Source organism: Onychomys torridus, chromosome 19 (assembly GCF_903995425.1).
Source record: "Onychomys torridus chromosome 19, mOncTor1.1, whole genome shotgun sequence".
Classification (NCBI taxonomy): Eukaryota; Metazoa; Chordata; class Mammalia; order Rodentia; family Cricetidae; genus Onychomys; species Onychomys torridus.
The window spans coordinates 53436628-53459608 of NC_050461.1; the positions used below are offsets into that span (position 1 = coordinate 53436628).

The window sequence follows — 22981 nt, forward strand, 5'->3', positions numbered from 1 at the left end:
GACGCACAGGTCCCCGGTGGCTGCGCGTGTCTGGTTGCACCACGCCACAAGGCTGGCGTCGGCAGCACAGTGCCAAGATCAGCAGTGAGAGCTCAGGGCTGGGTATGTGGGTGGCAATGCCACTCACCGCTGATGGCTTGGAGACTGAGGGGGGCCACACCCACCTTCTGAGTGACTCATAGTATTGACCTCGCTTGTACCTGCAGAGGCCAAAGATGCCCGCTACAAGACAGGGCCCAGCAGCTCGCACTTGGCATTTGTTATTGAAAAAGTACAGTGTACAGACTAATCTGGGCTCCCAGAGGCTGAGATGGAGTGTTCCGTGTGGCACAGCCTTCAGAAGGGCCATGTGTCACCTCCATTCCTGATCCCGGTTCCCACATTCCATTCACATGCATTTTCCTATTCAAGGGAAACATACCGCTGTGGAATCTTGTACTTTGCATTTATTTATGTTTGTTTGCTTATTTATTTATTTTACTGTGGTACTGGGGATGGGTCCCAGGACATGAAGGGTGTCAAATATATCTTTAATTCCCAGCTATGATCCCACTGCATTAAAAAAAAAAAAAAAATCCCAAGTCTGGTGTTCAGTATTTTGGGATAATACTGGCTTGGTGCAGTGTGGTCCTGTGTAAAGGCCTATGTTGACACAGTTCTTGGTTTGGTTTCCCAGAGTCCTGGGCTAGGCAAGGACTTTCATCTGAAAGATAGGAAAGGGTGTTGGGTGGGAACAGGGCTGGGGGAGGGGATGAGAACTGGACTGTGAGAGAGCTCAAAGCACTTGGTCAAGAGGCAACGAGGTCTAGCCTGGCCCATCCTGACTATACCTGGACTCTGGCTGCGGCCGAGTCTCAGGGCTCAGCCTGTGCAGGCCTGGGGGTGGTTCTAGGAGACCCGGCTGACAGTCTTGTCTTTGCATCTTTAGTATCAGGTCGACCTCCCCCAGCTGGTGACCCGGAGGCTGCAGGTCTCTGTGTGGCACCTGGGCACCCTTGCCCGGAGGGTGTTCCTCGGAGAAGTGATCCTTCCTCTGGCCACATGGGACTTTGAGGACAGTTCAACACAGAATGCACGATGGTATCCACTTCGGGCCAAGGTGTGTCTTGCGGGGGGGGGGGGGGTGGTGGTGGTGGTGGTGGTGGTGGTGGTGGTCCTATATTTGTCACTTTTCTGTGGCTGTGATAAAACACCATGACCAGAAGCCACTTACACAGGGTATGTGTAGGTTCCCGATGGATAGAGTCATTCATGGTAGGGAGGCACAGCAGCAGGAGCAGGATGCTTGGAGATTGCTCACACCTTAAGGGCCAGCAGAAAGCAGAAAGGGCAAATGATGTGGGGTGAGGTTCTGAACTCTCAAAGCCCACCCACAGTGACACACTTTCTCAAGCAAGGCTTCACCTCCCCAAACAGCACCACCCACTGGGAGTTTAAATTCATGAGCCTGGGGAGTGACATTTTTCACTCAAACTACACAGGGGCCAACTGTGCCCAGCCACCATGAACTCACTTTTTTCTCAGAGGATAAGCCACCACTGCCCAGCCCCCACTCGCAGCATGAAGAGGCTGGGACATCTTTGGCTGGCAACCATGTGTGTCCCACCCAGCCTCCTTTGGTGAAATGGGGTAGCAGCAGAGTGCCAAGCTAAAGTCACCCCACCTGATGCCAGCTAAGAGTAGCCCAGCACCTATCACTGAATGGGGAATGAGTGTCCGCAGGCCTGCCGTGGGGCTCTGGTGCCAGGATACTCTGGGGCTGGGACTTGCTTTCTAGACCTAAGTGTCCCAGTTGGCACCGAAGGACCTGTTGAAGGCTTCAGTGCAGATGGTAGCTGGCCCAAGCAGGCTTCCAGGAGTCCTGGCTACCCCGAGGGTAGCTTCTCACTTCTGGTGGCGGCAGCCATGACAGTCCCTCCCAGCATACTTTTCCACACCCTGGGATGGAAGGTCCATCAGACTCAGGATCATCTCGCTGGGTTTTTCATTCACTTTCTGACATCACTCATGACCAGAGGGGCCACTTGTGAGTGGTGTCCCTACAGGGACTGGACACCCATGGACTACAGAGCTATATCATGTGTGGCTTTGGCACACACAGTCTGCAACCCTTTCTGCCTTCAGTACCTGAAGGAGGCATTGGCATGGAAGGGTAGTTCTAATCCTTACTGACCTAAGGCGAGCTGGTGGATGGGGACGGATCTTGGTGTGTGTGTGTGTGTGTGTGTGTGTGTGTGTGTGTGTGTGTGTGTGTGTTGTTTTTTGTTTTTCCAAACCCAGGCTTCCCTGGGGTTATGCTGTGCCCAATGGCTTCCAATGTTCCGATGTTCTAAGGCAGTGAATTGCTCCTCCCATGTTGAGGGGCTAAGGAAGGCAGGGATGAGTCAGTGAGGACAGAGGACTAGTTCACCAGGCATCCCCATTCCATCCCTAGGCCTTGAGAGGGTCTGTGGGGGTGGGGTAGGGCATTTATGGACTGGGTTGGGACAACCACACAGCACAGGTCGTTCGGAGGTGTGGGGCAAAGATCCTGCTTCTGAGCTCTGCCTCTCACCCTCAGGCTGAGAAACATGAAGATAATATTCCTCAGAACAATGGAGAACTTGCTGTTCGGGCCAAGCTGGTCCTTCCTGCAGGACCAAGAAAGCTCCAGGAGGCCCGAGAAGGTTAGTGACCTCCAGCCCCTTGAGCATTTGTTTGTGTCCCCGTCCCCAAAGCCCAGAGGGCAGGCAGTTTGAGGTAGGCAAAAGATTTTCCACTGCTTACACTGACCTTACACTTTCCAGTCCCTGGAGCTTGTGACTTGAGGGGACATGGGTGACCGGAATAGGCTAGGCCTCCAGGACACGAGTCATCCTTCCTAAAGTCTAGACTGGACAGTCTCTGGTGGCCCCGTTGAGAAAAGGGACACTGTGGCGGCATGCATCCAGAGTACAGGAACCAGGCAAGGGTGCTTCTAGGGCACTGGGAGCTGGAGGCTGAGAGAGATGGAGGTGGAGCGGGTCAAGGGCAGAGCCTCAAGCTGTTTAACTTAGATAATGCAAGGTACATGGACGGTGAGGTCAGACAAGGACATGGGGGTTGGGGGTGGGGGACTCTCAATGACAAAGGGTAGTTTAATGACTTTGGCAGGAATAGGACATTCTGATTCCCAGCTCCCAGGGCCGGCAGCATGCACCTGCCTGAGGTCCTCAGGAAGGACCTCCCTAGAACAGCAGCGAGCGCATATGGCTCCCTTCTCAGACCATGAGTTACGATCAGCATTCACAGCTTTTCTCCCCGTGGTTTCTTGAGTCCCCTGTATAACTGCCACCTTCCTGGCATTTGACTGCTTCTTCCAGTCCGCCTGCATGTTGGCTGCAGAGGCAGTGTGTGGGCAAAGCCAGTGAAGGCATGGAGGAACAGTGCCTCTCCTGGCCAAGAGGCTGTGGGTCTTCTCTGGTCGTTGATACTGATACTAACATATCAGGAAAAACATGTTTAATACAAGCTCTGACTTTCCTTCCAGGGACAGAAGGTCAGTTATCGCTTAATGGTCAACTTTGTTTGGTTGTGCTGGGAGCCAAAAATTTACCCGTGCGCTCAGATGGTACCTTAAACTCATTTGTTAAGGGGTAGGTATTAGATGTGCCGGGTGAGTATATACTGAACATGGTCCAAAATCTGTAGGGGGCTGGAGAGATGGCTCAGTGGTTAAGAGCACTGACTGCTCTTCCAGAGGACCTGGGTTCAATTCCCAGCAACCACATGGCAGCTCACAACTGTCTGTAACTCCAAGATCTGACACCCTCACACAGATTTACATGCAGGCAAAACACCAATGTACAAAAGATAAGAATAAATAATTAAAAAAAAAACAACTGTAGGAAACACCACAAAATGTAGACCATTTGAATTCATCTTATTTTAACTTTCCTATGAAAATCTAAAGGGCTGGCTCCGACCTTGCCAGGTCTGATGGCCTGAGTCTAGTCCCCTGGAACCAACCACACAGTGGAAGAACCAGCTTCTGCAAGTTGGGCTGTGTCCAACACATGGGTGATATGCTCACTTGTTCTTACATGAATGCACACACAAAGTAATTAGATTAAAAAGAAAACTGAATATAGCCTATTTTTAAGAACTGAGAAGTCCAAGAAACAAGGTTTGGTTATAAGAAGTTTGGCTGGGAACAGCAAATTTTAAACAGAAACCCAGACTTGTTAGTTCTTGATATACCAGAAATCAGTTTTGAAGTTGAATATGAAAAAGGTCAGGTAGCAGTTCCCTAGCTCAGCACCTCCTCTTACATTAAGCTTCAGATGGTCACTCTGTACCATTCTTAGTCACTACAGGCATGCCAGTATCCTCAAGAGAAAACACTAATAATTAAGGCATGAACCCCAGTTCCTGAAGCATGGAAAAAATGGTGGCTTGTCAGGACAGAACCCCTTGCTACTACTGTGTATGCCCTAGGGCAAGCTAGCCTTCCTAAGTGTATTTTCTGAGAACGGGACAAAATGAAGCCATGTACATACAGAGTCCTGGTCCCTCGGCATTGGTTTTAATGGTGGTGTGGCCATGAATCACAATGAGGGCCATATGCCACAGAATTCCAACTTACCCTAAATACCTGATGTGGGACCTAGCTCGAAAAGGAAACAGGAATTCTAGGGAGAAGGCACGTGGACAGGCCTCAAGATTCTAACCCAGTTCAGCATAGAATGGGTGCGGCTGACAAACTGACAGGTACCTATGGGGAAGGGGGTTGTATGCTGTGCTGTGGCCTCAAGGTTCCTGTTTCCTCCTTCAGCTGTCTCACTCTGCCAGACCAGCAGAAACTGCGTGTGAAGTCCCCAGTGTTGAAGAAGCAGGCTTGTCCCCAATGGAAACACTCCTTCGTGTTCAATGGTGTCAGCAGCTCCCAGCTGAGGCAGTCCAGCTTGGAGCTGACTGTCTGGGACCAGGCCATCTTTGGTATGAACGACCGCCTGCTTGGGGGAGCCAGGCTTGGTTCAAGTAAGTCTGTTCACTGTTTGTGGATCTATGTCTCCCGGAGTTTATCGGTGAAAACCACAGGTTTATGTCCTTAGTGATTGCCCTACATGGGTACGGATTTCTACAGTGTCAACGATTCAGCTGGCTTTGAAACTGCCCTGTCCCGTCATAATGGGAATTCCCAAGTCCAGGTTTAACTCTACAACAGAGAGATAATACAGCCAAGTATTTCAGCAATTTAAATCAGATTTGGATCAGCTAAAGAAACAAAAGCTTCAGGGCTCACAACAGGCAAGGGACAATGTTTACTTCTGTTCCAGTGTCAATCATAAGAGGATTATTTTCTTAATATCTTAACCCAGACAAACATACATCTGGAAAGACGTCACCAAGGGGACAGACAAGGGCACCATTCACTGTAGCTTACCCAGAGGCTGCTGGCATTGTATGGACAGCCTCCTACTGGGAATGGGCAGGTTCTGTATTCCCATCTAGTTCTCAGCAGGGCTCCGACATCTACGCCCTCCCCAGCCACCTCCAGACATCTCTCCAAGAGATTGCCAGCTAAGAATTAGTAAACAGGACTTGGAATTGCATTCCTTAGAATGCACATGTTTCAAAGTAAACCCTTCCTCTGAGACATCCTTTCCACAAAAAAACCAGGGCCTCCAGACCACCTCAGGCCTCAGAATTAAGTTCCATGATGCCCACCGGGAAGAAGTGGATGTCTGGAGTCCACCTCCCCTCCTTTTAGATCAGTGGTTCTTAACCTTCCTAATGCTGCAACCCTTTAATACAATTCCCTCGTGTAGTGGTGACCACCCCCAACCATCAAATTATTTTCCTTGCTACTTCAGAACTGTAATTTTGCTACTGTTATGAATTGTTAAGTATTTGTTTTCTGATGGTCTTAGGTGACCCTTGTGAAAGGTCATATGAGATCCCCAAAGGGTCACAACTCACAGGTTGAGAATCACCGCTTTTGAGCATGAATCCTAGACTTTGGGGGTGTCCTTCTGAGGAATGCCCCAGTACATCCTGTTCAAATACCTCCTGTGCAGAGGCAGGGTCCCTCTTAGTCTCAAGTTGAGGGAGAGAACCGGCGAGATTCTCCTTAGCTCAAAATCTAGGGAGGGCAAAGTGACATTCTCACCCACCACCACCTACTATCTCATTGCAGAGGGAGGTGCTGCGGGTTGTACGGACTCATGTTCACAGTCCAAGCTTCAGTGGCAGAAAGTTCTGTCCAGTCCCAACTTATGGACAGACATGACCCTGGTCCTGCACTGAGATTGAGGTGACTGCCTACCCGCAGAGGTCGACGGGATGTGAGATTGCCGCAGAATCAGACCCACCGGACCACCAGTAACTGACTGTAGTTCTGGTGTGTTGCTAGAGAACAGAACAAAGACTGCTCCCTACCCAGCCAGGGGGAGGTTCCGGACTTGACTGCAAACGTCCTGATTTCAATAAATGCTCAACAGCGGTCCGCGGCTCCCAGCATTTATTAACAAGCTTTGTGTTCCAGGGAGAGAAAAAAAAAAGTGTGGTGAGTGTGAGTGTTGTTTGCCTGTGGAAAGCCTCCCAGTGAAGGAAGAGCCTGGGAAGACATCTTTCTGGTTAGTGGGCTGGCATGTCCCCAAAAATCCCCCACGCAAGCAGACACAAGGCCTCGGAGAGCTTTTATTGTGCATACATTGGAACTGAGGAAGACAGGAACTGAAAACAGGTAGGGATAGGCGCTCACAATAAACGGTCAGAGTCCCTCCAGGGTCTGAGTATGAATGCTCTCAGTGTGTATTTTTTTTAAATAAGAAACTGACAGAAAATTGAAGTGTGCATTTACATGCACAAAAAAACCCCCCTAACATTATGTACAGATACGATTACTGCAGTAGGCAGCTCCCAACTGCCCCACGTCCGATCAAGTGTCTCGATTACATGGTTCTTAATATTCTTTTATTCTGTAAAAGGTAACAAAATATACAGAACAAAACTTTCCCTTTTGAAAACTAACGTTACAAACCCATATTATCACTTATATAAATACTATCTCTATAGCAAATCACTAGGAATATAAGTCCAACAATGTATGCTAACAGTAAGCATGAAAACAGTTTTGTATCGGAGGGTCCTGTACCGTGCACTCTGGAGGACCGCCGCAGACTCGGCCAGTGGTGTGCAGGAAGGAAACTCTGCAAGAAGCGTGTTTTAGACTCACACCGCAAAATCATTTTCACCCCCCCACCGCCCCAAAACACAGAGATGGATCCTTCATAGAAATTAAGAACATAATCGATTTGAGCTCATTTCGAAACTAGAGAAAGTATGGCACCCATGTGTAAGCCACAGTGTGGTCCCTAATGATAATGAACCTGTGTCACCTGGGCCAGCTTGAAGTTCTTTAGACTTTGGAGGCATCCAAATCCACTGCAATCTATCCTGCTTCACACAGGAAGTGACTCAGTAACTGCCATGGAAATCTGGCCTGTTTGGCACTATGGTATAAGTGGAAGTAACCAGGGGGGCTCCACGGGGGCCTGGTGCAGAACAGGGCTGCCCCGTAACTGCTCTTTAAGGGACTGGAACTGGAACCTGTCAAGGGGGTTTCTAGACTTAAGAGTACTGAAGAGCCAACTGTGACACGCCCTGCTGTGAGGTGCCCTCCGCCCTTGGGCCTGGCCTGGCCTTTACATGGCCTCGAACTCGTCAATCCGCTGCTTGGTGTTGCCCTGCCTGATCTGCCGCAGCGTCTTGTACTTGTCCCGACCTTGCCGCATGTTCTCGTTGTGGATGACGTCATTGTGGGTCCTCTTGTTCTCATCCCGGGCCTGGGAGAGCTCGTTGCTCAGAGTCTGCAACACGAAGCAAGTGTCCATTACCTGCCTGCCTTCCCCTGTGAAGTCAGGGTGCTATCACATGGGAGAGCATCCCGGGGTGGGGGGGGGGGGTGGAGTTCTGAGGAAGGGCTGTTTGCAGAGACCGGAGCTGGGGGATGGGACCCTGAGCCCTTCTGCCCACTCACCAGCAGCTGCCGCTGCACACGCTCATTCTTCTCGGCCTCGGTGATCCTCTTCTCCTCGTTACGGTCGTCCAGGATGCCTTCACTGGAGAGCTCAGCACTGTAGCCCATGGGCTCTGCACCCTCATCCTGCAGCCCCTCCTGCACGTGGTAATTCACCGGCTCATACACTGGGGGTGGCGGGGGCGGCGGGGCCGTCATCACCAGGTGCAGCTCCTCCTTGGTCTTCACCAGGTCATCCTGGGCTTCTTTGGCCTTTGGAGAGGAGACCGCTGGTCAAATGGGAACTCTTTCCCACAGCCTGTCTTGTAAGAAGTGGCATGGTCTGCCAGCAGGGAGCCTAGGGATTCTGCCTCTGCTTGGCTCTCGGCAGCAGTGGCACCCACAGGTCCAGATGCTGGACACCTCAGAGCACCATTTCTTTCTGCCTGTAATCCTAGTATACACTCCAGCTACGGAAGTGCCACCCCCTCGGAAGTGTCTGTGCATGCCTCTCACTCTGAGTGGTTTTCTCATCCACTTCACCCCCTTCCTCATCTGCCCTACATATGGCTTTCTTCACCTGCTCACAATGGGTTAGAGAACATGTCAGGTATGGATGGGAGATGCAGGCCCAGGGCAGCCCCAGAAAGGGGCTCCTAGAAGCGGACATGCAGGGAGAGACATGGGAACACAGGTGGAGGTCTGGGCGCTCTTTCAGCTACAGCTGATTGACCCTGACTGACACAGGCAGAAGGCCACACTAATGCCGCCCCAATCTGAGGAAGCAGGCTCAAAGGTGAGCCTGGGCTGTCACGTTGGCCTGGGGACCTCCAAGGTTCTTCAGTATACTCCAACTGTCACATCCTGCTTCAAAGCTCTGTGACCCCCTCACAGGGGGTACCCAAGCAGTTAGAATCAAACCTAGTTCCCGATCAGTCGCGGGCGTCTGATCATGGCCGAAAGAGCGTGGGAGGTGGGAAACAAAGCAAGGACAAGGACTAAGGAGGTCTTTGTTCCTCTGCTAATCCAACCCCAGCCTGCTGGTCGACCTCTTCAACAGGGTCAAGGCATCTGCGGAGGACTCTGAGCGGGTTCAGAAGCTTGTGATGTGACCCCGCAGCCGAGCTAGAGCCCTCTGCCACGCTCCCCGCCCCAGGTGTGCCCACGGCTGTGCAGGTCTCTGGGGTCAGACTCACCCGATGCTGCCACTCCTCCACCTCGTCCTCCTTGCGCCTCCGAGCCTCCTCCAGCAGCGCGATCTTGGCGGTGTACTCTGCCAGCTCTGCTGCCTAGAGGGAGGACACAGCGGTTCCTAGAATCTGCCTGGCAGAGTCCAGTGGTGAACCAACCTTCACCCACAAGAACGATCGGCCTCCCAGGTGATGAGCTTTGCCCCCTCCTCCTTCATGGTCAGGGGACTCTTCTCTGCACCTCCCCGTGTGTCTGTGGGGCTCTGGGGGGCACCCACATCCACCTCCCTGACTGAGGATTCCGACAAGTCCAGCCCACACTGCCCGCTCCCTGCGGCTGCAGCAGCAGATCTGCTTACAGCCCTAGCCGAAAGCTTTGCAAGGCAGGTGTTGCTTGTTTGTCTCCCCAGGAACAGCCTCTCCATAATTGAGCATCTTGAAACCAGGCAATCCTACCAGCTGTTCCTGGCTCTTTATCTGATCCTGAGCCTGTCTCTCCAATTCCTCCTTGGCCCGCAGGGCAGCCACGCGGTCAGCCTCCAGGCGCTCGGCCTCCTCCTGGGCTCGCTTCCTCTCTTCCTCTAGCTGGAGGGCCTTCTCGATCTGCTCGGAGAGCTCTGCAGAGAACATGGAGTCAGAGCTGTTCAGACTCCCAGGCAGGAAATGAGGTTCAGCCTTCCCATCCCAAACTGAGCTGATGGAGAATGGATGAAAACCGATCCCAGAATCGCAAAGTCCTAGACTGAATCCCGGGCTTGTGAGCAGGGACCTCTCAGGGCTCATTCCTGCTGTTTCTAAGATAACTTGGTGTGTGGAGACCACCGAGGAGCAGCTGGACAGACAGCCTGTTCCTGGGCCGGGCCTAACCCTGCGGCACCCTAATGGCACCATATTCCACAGCACACCCTTACCACTCATCACCTGGACACTGCCTTGGACAGAAATGGCCTTTCGGGCTCCAGCAAAAGCATCTCCCCTCTATTGTAAGTGTCCCCAGAGGGCAGGGCTGCTCCTACGACCCTGGAATGTATGGTGGAGCTGTCTGTCGCAAGCTGGCTGCGGTAGATATGGTATGGAGTCTAAAAAGGCGCGGAAGCAATGTGTCCCACATCTCTGCCCCTGACTGGAGTTTGACTACAGGTTGACTCTACCCCACTAAACAAGTCTCAAGGAAAGTAGTGGGAAATTAAATATGACAGGCACAGACATTAATAAAGCACAGGATTGCTCTTGGATCTCAGCGACGACATCACCATCTACTTTGGGGTGGGGTGGGGTTGTTGTGTCAAACAGACAGCACTCTTGACCGGGTGCCCTCTTGGCTGTGGGCCAACCCTGGGTGCCTGGGGGAGAGGGGGTGGGAAGGGGCGGGCAGCCTGGGCTGCTGACCTTTTTCGGCTCTCTTGGTCTTCTGCTCATAGTCCTGCAGCCGAAGCATCAGCTCCTCCTTCTCCCGTAACATCTGTTCCTTCTCTCTCTCCACGGTCTCTCTCCTCTTCTTCTCCGTTTCCAACTGTTGTCTGGTACAGGGAAGAGACGCCCAAGGAGGGTGAGGCAGGCAGACCCAGACCCGCAGACACAGCCGCTGGCCTGCTACCTCTCTGTTCCCTTGGGAGCCTGTGCCTGGATGGTTTGTGATAAATTGGGTGGGAGAGGTTCCCCCGGGGACAGTCCCTGCCCAGGCGGGGGGTCCCAGATGCCCACAGACGTGGTGACGTTCTCTCAGGCTCTCTAGCTACTCACCGCTCTAGCTGCTTCTGATGCTTCTCCTCCCGGGCTTGGGCCTTCATCTGCTGCACCTCGATGGTGTCGGGCTTCCTGCGGCGCATGTACAGCTCATGGTTCCCCATGCAGAGCTGCAGGATCCGCTTGTTGATTCTCAGACGGGGGGCGTAGAACACAAAGTCCTACGAAGCAGAACAGGGTGGCTTGGTTGGCATCAGCTCCTCCAACAGCCTCCTTTCCCAAGACCACACTTCACAGAGTTCCTTCTCTAAAAGGTCAAATGCCACAGAGGATGGGGCCAGAAATGTTCACTCCCCATGGGGAGTATGTGTGGTCTGTGTGTGTGCATCCACTTGCGTATCTGTGGTCTACGTGTGGTTTGCCTAGCATGGGTGTGTATCCACTAAGTCTCTGCCTACGGTGCTCTATCAAGAGGCCTCTCCTGCCCTGAGAAGGACACAGAGGGGCTGGTTATCACCAGCATCCCAGTGTACCATGTTCTGGTGTCTGCTGCCCCAGCCCCACAGCCTGTCACCATCCTTCCTTTCCTGGTCCTGCGTGTACACTACACCTTAACTCCCGAGCTTCCTGTCTCCTGCGGAGCCTGGTCACTGCCCTGATCTCCACTGCTCCAGATTCCTGAGCCAGGAATTCACCATAGCCTTACAGTGCCAGCTTTACAATCCACTTGAACTCCTGAGCTGCACTGTCACACTGCCTTCAAAAGCATCCTTTCATTTGGGGTGCCACACAGCCCAGTCTACCCAATGATCCCAGCCCTGCTTCTGTGTCTGACGGAGGGGTCTGCCACCGTGCTAGCACGTCACTCACTAGACACAGCTCCCTCCCAAGAGCAGGCGCTGTCCACCCATCTCTCTTCCCAGGACCGAATCAACAGTCAGTAGCTACTGGTATTCAGCAAGTATTTTCTGGGTGACAGCCCATTCATACACACCACCACAGTGGGGGGGGGGGTCCCACAACCCTAAGTGAGTTACTCCATCACTCAGTCAGGGAATGAATGAGGGTGACAATAGAACGGGAATGTCCATACGGGACTCCAGTAGTACCTGGGAACAGCAAACACTGGCTGCCGTGCACAGTGGCCGCCCGCTGGTGCCAGCTGCTTTATGTCCTTGCAATGGAGGCAGCTTGTCAAAGAGGGCGGAGCATGGTGTTTGGAAGTTTTGTCACCAGTGACTACAGAAGTTTAGGGCAATGACAGACAGACACCTTTACTTCCTAACTTCTTGCTCCTTCCAGGACTAGCCTGGGTGACAGAGGGGAGACACAGTCTATCTGGAAATGCCTCGTGGCTTCCTCCAGGGAGGAAGGTGATAGAAACACAGCCGTGTGCATCCCACCCACAGCCACCTTAGAGACTGACAGCATGCTGGACCAGCTTCTGTCCCGCCCAAAGGTAACCTGTTCAGTTCCCCTGTCTCCATGAGGCTACCTGAAACCCTCAACTTCCTGGGTGGGGCTCCCTTCTGGTTTCACAGACTGATTATTAACTCACTGGGTTTCCCAGGGAGGAGTCCACAGAGCTAAGAGAAACAGGAATTTTTATTACCCACCTATCTCTTATTACACAAGAGAAAACAACCTTGGCTTATGGCTTCAGAGGCACACAGCCCCAAAATGTTCCATTGTGACTCACAAGTATGTGCAAAGAAATGTACCAACTCCCCTTTAGAAGAAGCCAATCACAAAGATTCAAGAGTCAGAATTACAGGTGGACATGAGACTCCCCGACCCTTGCCTACAAAAAAAACAAAACAAAACAAAACAAAAAACAGATCCAGAAACTACTAGAAAACACTTCAGAGAGTTAGCAGCTGGGTGGGTGAGGGGAGCAAATTTCTCCCATGCCTTTCAAAGAAGCCAGTTAGGATTCCAAGTTGAAGATTTCCGAGTTCAAGTCCCCAAAGTGCATCTTAATGCAAAACAGAGGAGACACGGGGAAAGCTTTCTTAGTGATGGACAGCCCGTGTTCTAAAACAGACATCAATCAGGCACAAGAAGGCTGAAGGAAAGGGAACCCAAGGCATCCCAAATCCTGTCAGGTGAAAGTGACAAGCCCTGCCATACTCCCAGGAAGCTCCCATGAGGCCATAGTGCAGTCCCAGGACCATCTTGGTCTGTCAGAGGGGCTCCTGAGAAGGCTGCCCCGAGCAACCAGCTGAGCAGAGACAGCAGCTGCCTGAGAGGGAGGGCCTGTTCCGAAGAGAAGGGACTGCCTTGGCTCTTCACAGGCTGCCTGGACAGGCTGAAAGGGAAGTGAGATCAGAAATCCCCCGAGTCAAAACAAGGCCCCAAATCGCTGTGAGCTGGCGGTCTGGTCCTCTAGAGAGGTTCTGTAAATTCTCAGGGTTCCCTTCACAAGGCTGCACCAAGGAAGACACCCTATACCTCCTTCACCCTCAGGGTTTCTGCTGTCTTTTACATCAAAGCCTAACCTTGAAAACGTGGCTTTCTGTGCAGAAGGTAAAATACTGAGGCGTGGCCACCCGCAGCCCTAGTGAGGTAGAGGCACCAGGCCACTGCCTCCTCCATCACCCCTCAGCTTCCTGACTAATGCTGCCTCCCCACTTTGGCCTACATTTCAAAGCCCCTCCCATCCCTTCTCTTTCCTCAGTCCCTTCACTTTCATCTAAGTGGCAGCTAGATTCACCATGAGAATCCTACTCTGCCTGGTTTTATTGCTTTTCCCATCACAAGGTAGAATGGCGACTGTTCATGGCCACAGGTCATTCCCGGAACACCGGGCTCCTGGGGTGCATGCAGAGATGGTTGTGTGTGTGTTGGGGGGTGGGGTGCATCACTGTCAGGAGTCTTTCTCACTCACTCTCCACCTCATATTTTGAGGCAGGGTCTCTCACAGAAGCCCAGCTAGACTGGCTGGCTAATGCACTCCACGGATCCGTCCATCTCTCCTTCCTCTCAGCCCTGGGGTTACAGATGCCTCCAACTGCACCTGCCATTTAGGTAGGTGCTGGGACCCCAGACTCAGGCCCTCAAGCTTGTATAGCGAGCACCCGACTGAGGAAGCCAGCTCCTTACCTCCATCTCTTTAAGTGAAGCTTCCCATGGGGCTGCCTGATAGTGAACATGTCTGCACTAATTCGATCTAATCAACCATGACTGCCTCAGCATCCTTTGGCTTTTCCAAAGCTAAAATGTATGCCAACATACACGTATACATGGGTGCACACATTCTTCAACAGTCCAGCTCTACTGTCAGTGGACCCACACTGACAAAGCAATCTACTTTAGAACTATCTTGCTTTTCTAGCCATGCTACCTCACCGCCCACAAACATGGGTCTACTGTGACCCTCAGCTGGTGGGACGACTATATTAATGGGAGCTGTTACCATGGAGCCTGAGTCTGTATTACACACAGTTTAATTTTAAAGAACTATGTGGGTGCCTGTGGAGAAGACTCAAGTTTACACACAGCAGGAAGCATTCCAATAAAGAAAATGCTTTCACAAGCCAAGTCGAGACCTGCTGACTTTACAATTCTGATAGCCTAGCCCATGTGTGGGGAAGGCAGCTGGTGGTAACATGGGGTGCTCTGAGTCCGTCTGCCATTCTGAAGCAGTTCTAAGAGGCTTAACAGACCTCCACAGAGCCCATGTTTGCCTCTCTAAGCTTCCCACTGGAACTAGAGAACAAAAGACATGGGGACCCAAAGTCTTTCCCAATCTATAACTGTGGTAAAAAGAGCAAGCTCTAGGGGGAAAAATTACAATTTAAAAAAATAATAATAAACTAGAAAACAGAATTCTTGCCATTTCCACATACTATAGTTGTGTCTATGTCTTCAATATTCTGAGCAAACATCAGCTAAAAGTCTAAATACTGACGGAATAAAACCCAAATACAGTTCCACAATACATGGGTCCTCTTCCCACATGGGCAAAGTGCCGTGCCTGAGTGAAGAGCATGTGATGGACCAGGGTGACCAGAGGGGAAGGCGGGGTGCTCAATTGGAAGGAAGAAGCGAGAGGCAGGATGGGAACCCTGGGGACCCACTATGCTCTGAAATACTTGGAACGCTTCTTAACTGGTAAGCCCAAGAAGGTACAGAAAGCCAAATTTGGGTCCTTTGGACTTCAAAGTCTCACTGTCTACGCTCCAAGCAGCTACCAAGGAGACGCTGGCATGCGCTGCACCCACAAGTTGGTATCAGGGGTAGGTTGGCTGCCCACATGAACATTGGGCAAGCTGGGTGTGCCACAGCAGAAGTGTGTCATTTTGGGAAGCGCTTATTATCGCTTGGTCAAGGTCAATGACTGAGAACTATCCTTTCCTCTGTGTGAAGGCTGAGATTACATCATCTAGCTACGGATGGACACATCTGGTCTCCATGACAACCTTCCACTGTGGTGGTCAGTCATGTGGCCCAAAGATCTCTGAGCATCCATTAGAGGGAACTCTGAGAACCCCTGCCTTCCCAGGACACAGGGGAGCCTCAGGGTTCCCCTGAACACCCAGCTGTGACACTATAAGCAGCGGCCCTGGTCTATCCTTGAACTTACAGGTGCCTTCTTGTCGATGGGCTTGATGACAAACTTTTTGTCATTGAAAGAGATGTTTCTGATTTCACTCCAAGGGAAGCCGATCTTCGGGGTCAACCTGAGGTTATAAGAAAAGCAGCAGTTGAGTAGATGTTCACACGGGCGTTCTTAGACTGAGAGACCTTATCAAATCTCGCTTTAAAACACAAAGCAAGTCCAAGAAGCAGAATTAAAAAACAAACAAACAAACAAACAAAACACCGCATTTCAACCGTCTTCAGCATCCCAGGTCCTTGGTACAGCCACACTGTCATGTTTCTCAGTTTCAGGAAGCTGTGTTGCATCACCCTGGTCGTCTTGTGGTAAATGGTGGTTCTTAATCAGGGTTCCCTTTTGTCCTCTTCGACCCTTGCCTGGAGCCTCCTGCCTCAAATCACCACACGTCTACCCTACCAAAGCTCTCACGCTGCCAGAGCCCTCACTTCCGTTCTGCTGGTCTGATTAATTTCCTGCCAGCCAACCAATTCTCTCTTCAGACATGTCAACAGTTTTTACTCACTCATGAGTGAGTGGCCTTACAGCTCTTAAACTACACTTTCAACATAGGGTTCCGGCGGCCAACACGCTTCCTTGTCCCCTGTCCCCCAGGCCCCTTCCTTCTCTCTCCGACACAAACCAGATCACGGTTATTTAGGTACCGTGTTCCTTTCAGCTTTATAAAAGCATGCCTTGCTTTCCATACGGGCCTTCCTTCCAGAAAAGCCGCTGACTGACGGGCAGGGATGGACGGATTCCGCACCTCTCCATCTCACCTAGCAAGCACATGCTCCCAACCTTGCTGGCTGCTGGCCCGAGTCAGTCCAGGGTGGCTCTGAGACTATACAAAAGCCCTACACAGACTTACTACTCGATGTCTCCACCTCCCTGGCTGAATTCTGGCTTTTCCATCGAGAGCTATCAAGACCACCCTGCTTTGCTCAGCCACGTCTCCACCCGACTCTCCAACACCTTACCAGAAGTAACGGCAAGCTGGAAGGACAGACTCTCAAACCACTGTCCAAGTACTGTCATCAAAAATAGTCCTGGGGACATGGCTCACGGGTAAGAGTGTTCTCTACACAAGCATGAAAACCGGGGTTCGAATCCACAGAACTCCTATAAAAGGCATCTGTAATCCCGGCACTACGTCGGCAGAGACACGCTTGCTGAGTTTCACTGGCAACCAGACCAGCTTCCGACTCAGTAAGAGGCCTTGCCTCCAGGGAATGAAGTGGAGCATGATCAAGCAGAACACCTGATGTTCTCTGGCTTCTGTACACGCACACCCACACCCACACGTGCATCTACCTCCTACACTGTCCCACACATACCTAAAATACAAATAAAAAGGAGGCAGGGGGACAACCAGTCATTTCCTACAGTTTCCACTTCCAGCAGATCACAGCGAAGGCTGGGGTTTTGGGGTGAAATTCAGTGCCTAACGACATAATTGGCAGGGCAGGCCTTGCTTTGGCAGCAAAAGCTGGATCAGAAACAAAAGGCAGCCTTGGAAGGCCACAAGGGGCCTTCTAAGCATGGCAGCTAGCTTCCGGGGCACAGTAGTCACGGCACAACTGCAGAAGCGATATAGGACACTGGCCAGGCTGGTTCACGGCTGAAGCCTTTGGTAGGGACTGTATGGATTCATCCTTTACAGCTCTGTCACCTACTCCCGTAACCCATCACTAACATGCGTCATGGCACTCAAATGCAATGTGTTCTGACACTGTCATCATGGATGGGGTACATAACTTGCAGCAGTATAGTTTTGCTGACAGGTCTCAAGACACTTGAAATGCAGCCATAGCCTGGGCCTACCAGCATCTTCTGCCTGTGCCCCGCCTCACAGAGGAAAGCTGAGATACAGCAATGACGAGCAGCTAGCTGCCTCTGGAGCACCTGCTCCCGACCCCAAGAACACAAGCCGGTCACAGAAGAGCTAAGAACCAGGAGACAGCTGCTGAGCCCACAGTCACATTGCCAGGTGGACGGGCCAACGTCTCCAGCTCCTAGAACTCCAAGAGGCCAGGATCTGTCCCACAGCTCTTGTCTCTACAGGCCCCTCTAGTCTCTGACCCAGGAGAGCCAGGCCTCCAAGCTCAGACGGTGCCTGCTTTCCAAAGGCTGGGTCACATGTGTGACAATCCATAGCCACTCATAAGCATAACTGCGGTATCAAAACACATGGGTTAAACATGGTAGTTGTGACTCACTTCTGAGTTAAAGGACTTCCTTTAATTCTTAACCGGTTGGAAAAATGAAAGCCTACCATGATTCTCTTTTCCCCTCCCTGTCCAAACAGAGATCACACGTAGGACATGGCATGGTCCACCAAGAAGATTGCTGCAGGATTTATACTGCCCTTATGTGTCACCCATTTAGAAGGGGGTGGGGAGAGATGCACACCTATAATCCCAGCACTGGGGTAGGAGAGGTGTGAGTTCTAGGGCAGTGGAGGAGGCTCACATGACAATGTAGGATTGTCAACCAACCGGAACCAGAGGTATTTGGAGATGGCTGGTTGCTGGGCATGCGCAGAATTGGACTGGGGCATTTTGAGATTGAGAGGGTAAGGACACTTTCAGCACAATGGAGTTACTTGGAAAGGACACCAATGCCAAGGTCTCAAACAGCCTGAGAAACATAAACACCAACTGCTAACAAATACCCACAAGTTCACGTTAATACAGAGAGCCGAATAAATGGAAAAAAGAAACTGGTTCCTTCTAGTTAGTCTATGTGCGGTTGCCAGGTGTTAACGCAGAAATAAACCCATGCAGGTTTCATCCATGGACATCACAATCAACAGCTGATCGTCTAAGAATCTGTATCAGTAAAGTCAGTTTCACAGAATCTCCCCACAACATACTTGCCGACTACAAAGAGACGGACAGACATGACGGTGGAGGTGCCTAGCTTGCACTGACGCCCCCATGGGGGCTGGACAGATCCACTGACACCACATGTTGCTTTGTGGGGGCCCCTGAGGCACTTTTATGGGAATCTGACTATAAGCAAACTGCAGGCAATGCCGAGCAGAAGACTTGCTAAGAAGTCAGCGGAAAGTCCAAAACGGCAAGGATGAAGACCACTGCAACCCAGATCCTGGGAGACAGCTCAGGGTGGTGCTGATGCTGGCTGGGTTTCGGAAGCAAAACCCGCTATAGGGTTCATATTTGGGTCTACAGATGTTAGAGTTGGAGGAAGATGGGTAAAAGGCATATGGGAATTCTTTGTACTATTTTAAACTTAAGTTGAAAATAATTTTTTTAAGGATAGTTTTTTATTATTATTTTAATCCAAAATCTGTGGCAATGGAAATGATCTTTTTCTTTTGTTCTTTTTTTTTTTGGTCTTTTGAGTCAGGGTTTCTCTGTGTGTAGCCCTAGCTGTTGTGGATGTGGAACTCACTCTGTAGCCCAGGCTGGCCTCACACTCAGGGATCCGCTTGCTTCTGCCTCCCGAGTGCTGGGATTAAAGGCATGCGCCACAATGGCCCAGCTGAGATAATAAATATTCTATGTCTTGGTAAACCTACTGAGCCCTAGTAAGTGATCTGCGTTTTCATTTCTTGGAACAAGTACAGATGCCACAATTCACGGTGAGACACATTACTTTGAGACACACCAGCTAGAAAGCACGTTTATCAGGTATCCACGGGGATGGAGTGATCTCTGCAGGCTCCTCCGGGTCAACTACTACTTCATGATGGAGTGAGGCAGGAAGTGGTGGCTGAGGGGAAACGTGCTAGCAACGGACGAAAGGATCTGGGGTCAGCCTCTGTGTCCTTAGTTTTCATTTATTTTTGTGTCACAGAGTTCTGGTATGGGAATCCCAGGAGGAATTACAGCCCACTGGGGGTGGGGTGGGGTTGGGTTTGCCTACAGCCCCTCCTTCCAGCCAAGGGTTAAAGAAGGGGCCAGACAAATGCTTTCAGTACCTATACCCCCCCAGTTCTGTGATGTATATCATGAAAAGGGGGTCCCTGGGAGACATTTCCCAGCCAGAACCCATTTAATTTCAAAAAGGCTACGATAAAGATATATCTGTTTATTTGTGTATCAAATTGCCCTATTAACAATGTATCAAGAATATCCAATCCCCACCATTAATTAGTTCTGTTGGTGAAGGATGCAACTCAATACCCAGGACCTCGGAGCTCTGGTCCCGTGGAGCCTGGAACAATCTTTGTGGCTAACTGCAAATGGGAAAGAACTTTGCTGTTAACCGGTTCAGTGTCTACCTACAGGCTTTTCCTCTGAGGGGAGGGTGTGCCGCCTTCTTTAGAGGGTATCGAGATGGAAGGGGACTGCCTCCTGCCACCGGGATCGAAGACTGAAGGTCACTGGGAGAATTACAGTTGGCTGCTGTGGGAGCCTGGGGGAGGGGGGCTTAGGGGGACTAGGAAGGGGCCGACCCAGCAGGGCACAGTTCAAAACTCATTTGGGAGAGGGGAAAAGGCAACCTTTCTGTGGGCTAGGGTGGTTACAGGCTGACATCAGCAAGTCCTGCCCATGGCTGTTTCTTGCAGCTGGAAAAACCTGTTTGGACAGCCCTTCCCAGGGCTTGGTACAAAACCTGGCTATTTAAAAATGGAGCTAAAGACAGCAGCTTCCCACATGCGTTTCCACAAAATCCAGGATCCGGTTCTTACCTTCTGATGCCAGGCAGGGCTTTTCGGCATGGCGGTGCCTCAGAGGCCCCCAGCCTCTACTCTGGGCTTGGAGGAAGGACTGCCCTTGCTTCTCCACAACACTGCATCACGCACACTTGTGCAGAAGCAAGCATTAAGCCCTCCATAGCCCGCTTCTAGGTTCTCCAAGGATTCAGAGTTCCTTGGATGTTCTGAATGAGTTATTTATTTATTATATTTTAGACACGGTCTCACTATGTAGCCCTTGCTGGCTTTGAACTCAGAGCTCTGCCGGCCTCTGCCTCCTGAGTGCTGGATTAAAGGCGTGTGCCACCACTCCTGGCCACTAGCTGGATTCTTTATGTACAAGTCATTTATTATCAGCAGGTCACTCTCCTAGGTAACTGAAGAGACCATGAGATGTGAGGAGCTGACAGGAGATGAGGGAGAACATCGCATCCTTCACAGGCTTTGGCTGCATCTCAGGGTTCCAGGCTTCTGTTTCACAAATAAGACCTTGAGATCCTGGGGCACTCTTGTCTCCCACCTCCTCAGCCAGAGCCCACTTCCTGCGCTCGGGCCAGGAACCTTCCTTCACCTTTGCTGGCTGATTGTCCCTGGTGGGAAGAAGGCAACTCGGGGCGAATCCCCACAGCTGGCAAGAGGCTCCTGGCGCCAGGCAGCTCTCTCCCTCTGACTCTGCTCAGAGACCTTGCTTGACAGACAATGTAATGGCTATGAAGCAATTAGACACCTTCTGTGGGCTCAGGGGATTTAGCTAATTGTTCCTACATGCAGGCGGCTGCTGTTTATGGAATCCTGGAGTGTCTGGTGGCATTATCAACATTCCTGGTTGGATTAGCATAAGCCTTGAGCCAGGAGTCCACCCTGGCTAGGCAACAGCCTAGGAATAGCTGTGGAGGGGAAAGTTCTCGGGGAGCTATACTCTCTCTGCCTCACGGGGCTCAGAGTCCTAAGGATAGCGCACTCTGGGCCTTCCCTTGCCATAGACTCCTTGTGCCGTGGAACAGACTGGAAGTACAACTGGCTTCTGGGTCACCAAGCTACTGCACTGTTCGACAGACAGACAGACAGACAGACAGACAGACACAGACACAGACACACACACACACACACACACACACACACACACACACACACACAAACACGAAAAAAAAAAAAACAAACAAACCTGGTACTTCATTGGTTTTGCAGGCCTGCTACCCCACAGATAAAATCAATGATCAACTTCAACTCACTTGTCATCTTTCTCATAAATATTAAGTCCAAGGGCATCAACTCCAAGCCAAAGGTCTGTTCCTTTCTTATTTTTGATCTCAAAATAGTTGATCCCATACATTTCCAGGTCCTGGGCAATCTTCAGGTACTCCAGCATAGCGCTGTCCCTGATGGGAAAGAGAACATAGGTGTCATGGCTAGCAGCAACATTCACACCCAAAGACACAAGCCTCTGCAGATGCCCAGCCATGGAGAGCAGAGCGGGGCATGGCATATGGGCCGGCCAGGCCAGGAGCAACCAAAGGCAGCTAGCTGGGAGGTAGGGATGAGCCAGGCCTGTAAGCAGCTCCCTGACAGGGGCCTGTGCTAGCCTGAACCCTGTAACTTATCTGCCCTACACTCTCAGGCAGAACTAACTGATTTGCTCTGGTTTCTAAGGAGACAGATTTTTTTTTTTTTCTTTTTATCCTCTTGTTAGGGATAACCCTGTTTCTAGCATTCAGAGTGATCAGGGATCCCAACATAAGACTCTCAGAGGCCCCTGGTCCGCTCAAGGACTCTGCAGCACACAGTTTCTGAGTTCCACACTGCAAAGAAGTAGTGTGCACAACAAGCCCGGAGGCAGGGACTGGAACCTTCATTTGAGTATCCGAAAGTCCCCATGCCTCTGTCCCTCAAGCTTCACGGCCCTTCTCGCCCGGGGCCCATGCTTACATTATGTATAGTGTTGAAGGCAATAATCTTAGTGAGCAAATGAATGGGCATCCTCGACAAGACAGACCCCCCTCCCCAGTGGTGACCAATATTCCCCTCAGCTAAATGAGAGTAGGCAACTGGACTTTCCTCTGAAGGAATGGGTAGAGCTAGCATCGGAGGCTTCAACTGAATTGCTTCTCTTCCCCAAGCAAGAACCTTGTTTAAAAAACACTTTTAGTGTTCTTCTCCCCAAGGGGACCCCACTTGTCCTGGACGTCACCAAGCACAAGGACCGAATGCTGGCCTCTCTGCAAACGCTCGCTCGCTACCTGGAGTCCCACGAGAAGGTAAACTGAAAACTCGGCACTCACTTGAGCATGCCCCGGTGTTCCGCGTGCCACACCTGGATCCGGTCCTCCCACTGCTCTCTGCTGAGCTTGTGCTGGTCCATGACTCTGGGTTCCAAAAGGAGAGATACAGGACTGTCACCTTCGAGGGCTGTGAGATGTGAGCCATGGGGCCACTGCCTACGTGTACCCAACCCCTATTGTCCTTTCGAATGAGACAATCATGGCAGGTTTTTGTTCCGACTTCCCGCTTTTCTTTCTTGTGCACCAGCCTGAAGATGTAGCCTCGCAGAGACCCCAATCCCACCGTAAGTTTCTTAAAACTATTTAAAATGACTTTTCTTCCAAAAGGGGTCGTTTTTTTTTTTTTTTTTTTTTTTTGGTCACTGCCAGTGAATAAGGGCAGACTTGCCAGAGGCCAGGTTACTGGTTACCAGGCAGAGCTAAGCAGGCAGGTCAGAAAGAGGCCTGCCCATCAGACCCATGAAGAAGAGACATGCTATCCCCGCTGTGTCTCAGTTAATCATCAGAGGAGCCTGCTGACTCAGAACATTCCTAAACGAGCACTCAGGAAAGTACCAGAGTCCCAGCCTCAAGGAGCACGTG

At 51.2% G+C, this 22981-nt stretch overlaps 2 protein-coding genes across 4 annotated transcripts in view; one reads left to right on the forward strand and one right to left on the reverse strand.

The window, feature by feature from the left end:
• Sytl3 (synaptotagmin like 3) overlaps positions 1 to 6405 on the forward strand; it is a 57079-nt gene extending 50674 nt beyond the window's left edge. For 2 of the 3 annotated variants that reach the window (XM_036169133.1, XM_036169136.1), the window contains 5 exons: positions 929 to 1099; positions 2561 to 2666; positions 3509 to 3614; positions 4793 to 4998; positions 6158 to 6405. In XM_036169133.1, the coding sequence (XP_036025026.1) occupies positions 929 to 1099; positions 2561 to 2666; positions 3509 to 3614; positions 4793 to 4998; positions 6158 to 6267 (699 nt within the window). In that variant the 3' untranslated portion in view covers positions 6268 to 6405. The remainder of the gene's footprint in view (positions 1 to 928; positions 1100 to 2560; positions 2667 to 3508; positions 3615 to 4792; positions 4999 to 6157) is intronic. The other variant, XM_036169135.1, reaches the window with a different exon arrangement.
• A 237-nt stretch (positions 6406 to 6642) lies between these two features.
• The window catches only part of Ezr (ezrin), a 44167-nt gene continuing 27828 nt past the window's right edge, over positions 6643 to 22981 (reverse strand). The window contains exons 5-13 of the mRNA XM_036169137.1: positions 22400 to 22483; positions 21353 to 21499; positions 15443 to 15539; positions 10915 to 11078; positions 10561 to 10691; positions 9628 to 9788; positions 9178 to 9270; positions 8003 to 8254; positions 6643 to 7832 (exon numbers count right to left, since the gene is read on the reverse strand). Coding sequence (XP_036025030.1) covers positions 7668 to 7832; positions 8003 to 8254; positions 9178 to 9270; positions 9628 to 9788; positions 10561 to 10691; positions 10915 to 11078; positions 15443 to 15539; positions 21353 to 21499; positions 22400 to 22483 — 1294 coding nt within the window. The 3' untranslated portion in view covers positions 6643 to 7667. The remainder of the gene's footprint in view (positions 7833 to 8002; positions 8255 to 9177; positions 9271 to 9627; positions 9789 to 10560; positions 10692 to 10914; positions 11079 to 15442; positions 15540 to 21352; positions 21500 to 22399; positions 22484 to 22981) is intronic.